This window comes from Zingiber officinale, chromosome 6A (genome assembly GCF_018446385.1).
Source record: "Zingiber officinale cultivar Zhangliang chromosome 6A, Zo_v1.1, whole genome shotgun sequence".
Taxonomy (NCBI): domain Eukaryota; kingdom Viridiplantae; phylum Streptophyta; class Magnoliopsida; order Zingiberales; family Zingiberaceae; genus Zingiber; species Zingiber officinale.
Window position 1 is genome coordinate 11,314,791 of NC_055997.1, and position 3,075 is coordinate 11,317,865.

The 3,075-nt window shown below is 46.0% G+C and overlaps 1 protein-coding gene across 3 annotated transcripts; it reads right to left on the reverse strand.

The window, feature by feature from the left end:
- Window positions 1–724: 724 nt before the first annotated feature.
- On the reverse strand, window positions 725–2,762 carry LOC121995805 (protein SHI RELATED SEQUENCE 1-like). 3 transcript variants are annotated; one of them, XM_042549582.1, is made up of 3 exons: window positions 1,678–2,760; window positions 1,222–1,562; window positions 725–990 (listed from the first exon to the last, which is right to left on the reverse strand). In XM_042549582.1, exons 1-2 carry the CDS (start codon window positions 2,255–2,257, stop codon window positions 1,222–1,224), a joined length of 921 nt encoding a protein of 306 aa, XP_042405516.1. In that variant the 5' UTR covers window positions 2,258–2,760; the 3' UTR covers window positions 725–990. The 3 variants fall into 3 exon arrangements, with proteins under 3 accessions (XP_042405516.1, XP_042405517.1, XP_042405515.1); XM_042549583.1 differs by lacking the exon at window positions 725–990 and having other exon boundaries at window positions 1,068–1,559; window positions 1,678–2,762; XM_042549581.1 differs by lacking the exon at window positions 725–990 and having other exon boundaries at window positions 1,068–1,562.
- Window positions 2,763–3,075: the final 313 nt, after the last annotated feature.

A 3,075-nucleotide genomic window follows, 5' to 3' on the forward strand; every position in this document is an offset into this window, starting at 1 on the left:
TCAAAGTGTATGTCAAACTAATAAAAAATAAAGCTTATATTAATAATATTTTCTATAAAGAGTGGCAATCAACTTAATTTCATTTATGGAATCCAACAGATTGTATAATATTAAAAGAATCTACTGCATTTTTACAATTGATATATAATCAATATTAGTATTAATATTGAATTATACACGAAAAATCTTAATTATCAAGTTTCTTGATGGACTAAAAATTCTTTCGAATTAATTAATATTTCAAACAAAATATTATTTAATTTATAAGATTGTATCCACAAAATATAATCTTAAACAACAAATTAAAATAACTTTAGTTTGGATTTGAATCTCGATCACAATGTGAGTTCACTCAAATTAAGAAGAAAATAGTAATAATTCAATACAATAAAAACATCAATATTTTCAGAAATCCATTTCTCTAGTGTAAAAAGACTCCTGTATTTTACTATGCTCAGCTTATACACACTATATAAACTTAAAAATACATGCAAATAATACATTGCATTTCTCTTGCATGTATTATAATTAACCTTATCTGAAAATTAAACATAGTTTCTTGGTGATTATTGAGATTTAATATAAGGTATTTTCATGCCATTTAGATAATTTATAGGCATTTTTTTAGTTGTAATGCAACTGATTTAATTAACTTATCAAATCAAAACTCCATTACTTAGCTCTGCCTTGCTTATATGTGTATATAAATAACAATGAAAATATCTTTTAGAAAAGAATATTATATTGATGAATGACAAACAACAACAAGATGGTAGAATGTAGCAGTTGCTTGGAAAAGAAACTGAACAGTCTATAATGCATGCATTCACAGTGCTAGTCTATAAATTATTAATTGAGTACACAAATAATAATAATTTATAATTAAAGATTAATCTCGGTATTAAGTGCTGATACATATACCTTCCTCCCTTCTCTTTCTTCTTCAGCTTAATTCCATGGAGCTAGCTAGAATTGGAGAAGATGATGCAGCTAGAGAAGATGGTAATTAGATTCCATGCAAATGTAATTAAGTGAAAATTATTCTGAGAGCTCAGTTGAAGTGAGTGTATTGCAATTTGCTCGTCTGTTGAATTCGAAAGCTAATCTTGACAACAAAAATGATCATATCGAATAATTTGCAGAAAAGATCATGAAATTATTAATTCCAAAGATGATACAATTGGAGAAGCAAGAAGAAGAAGATGATGATTTGGGACGTACTCAAGGTCTGTTTTGGTGGGGGAAGAATTGAGCGCCGGCCATGAAGGCGGTCGGGTAGGGGTCGAGAGGCCGATCGGAAGGCGCGGTTGTAGGGGTGTTGACGGGTGGGTGTCCGGCGCCGGCGATGGTTACGGCGGGGGAGGTGGAGAAGGCGAGGGGGAAGTCTTTCGGCTCCGCCGCCGAGGCACCGTGGTCGTAGAGGAGGCCCTTGAAGACGTGGCCGCCGATGCTGACGGCGGTCTGGTAGGCGAACACGTCATCGCCGTCGTCGACGTGGCTCACCCGCACGCAGCGGAACACCGCCGGCGCGGAAACCTCCGGCGGGAAGGTCGCCGCTTCTGCTGCATCGATATACGTTCGATTTAGAGAAGAGGACAAGGTAATGGAGGGAGTGGGATTCGGCAAATAGTGTTGCAGATTGCCAGAACAGTTTGGAAGAAAAATTGTAGTACCAACCAAACGTGGTGGCGGTGGCGGTGGTGGGCCGGAGGCAGGTGACGATTTCGCGCGGCCGCTTGGAAGTCTCGCCGGAGGCGGTGGCGCTGTCGCTGCCGGCAACGGAGGCGCCGCGGCGCGATCGGTGTTCCGCGGCGGCGGAGGCGAGCTGCTGCTGGCGCTCCCGGCGCCTGGCGGCGGGGACCCAGGTGCTCTTGACGTGGGTGGGGCAGGGGAAGCCGCGGCTCTTGCAACAGGTGCGGCACCGGAGGTGCGCGCAGTCCTTCTTCGCCTGGTTGCCGCAGTCCTGGCAGCTCAACCCACCGCCGAGGCCGCCTCCGCGGCCCACCTGCTGTGGCTGCGCCGCTCCGACGTGCGGGAACGCGCTGCCAGAGTAAAGCTGGGGTTGGGGGTGGTGCTGCTGCCACAGCTCGAATCCTCGTGCGCCGTACGCGGTCGGGTCGCCGCGGCCGGTAGTATAAAGAAAGAAACCGCCCTCAGAAGCTGGTACCCCCGCGGCGCCGGCTGAACCTAACTCTCCGCGCGGTGGCTGGCAGCCGCCGCCGCTGTCGCTGCCGCTTCCGAGGAAAAATCCTGCCATATCTACAACTCCGCCGCCTTAATTACACCACCCAATCCATCAAACCCTCTCCCTAATCTGCTCCCCACGAAGCTAATCTTCGCCTCTACAGACTTCAACAGATCAAAATAAAACCGACTGAAAACGCATCTCCTCGGAATAATTAATGATCTCCGCCGCTGCCTCCGCCGTATTTTTTTTTTCTCCTCCTGATTTCTTCATGCCACCGCCGCTGCAACTGCAAGCAGCAGAAGTAAGCACAGCAGCAGAAGAAAGCAGCAGCAGGGCGAGTGGGCAACTCCTCTCTCTCTCTCTCTCTCTCTCTCTCTCTCTCTCTCTAACTTCTCGTGCTCGTATTGAATTCCGAAACCAGAGTCTTCTGCAACGCCGCCATGGAGACGGCTATGGCAGCGGCCTCGACTCCGCCATTTATTGCGGCCCAGCCCCAGCGGCTCCCCTCAACTCCTCCATGGAATTGCGAAAGAGAGTAAAGTCCGTCACTTGTCTCATCATTGCTCCCAATGTAGAAAACGATGGCATGAACAGGGGAATTGAAAGTTGAGATTAATTTTTGTTTTTTTTTTAAAAACAAAAAACGAAAGGGAAGAAAAAGTCTCACCGATCCTCCGAACTCATCAGCTAGCGTCTACGTGGTGGCGATCCGGCCGTGGGTTGGGCTGTCCTTTTGACCGGAAAACCCGGTGCTTTTGCGTGACCGACCCCCACTTTCCGCCTTCTCTTTCACTTCACGTCGGAGAAGAAGAATTGAATACGTGAATTAATTAATTCGGATTCGTTTCTTCCTTATTAGCGCGTTGGATTCTGGATAATAATTGTGC

Excerpts from the sequence above, each read along its gene's own strand:
- LOC121995805 (XM_042549582.1), bottom strand. The coding sequence starts at position 2,257 with ATGGCAGGATTTTTCCTCGGAAGCGGCAGCGACAGCGGCGGCGGCTGC. Across the intron at positions 1,563-1,677 it reads CGCCACCGCCACCACGTTTG|CAGAAGCGGCGACCTTCCCG; the intron begins GTTGGTACTACA and ends ATATCGATGCAG.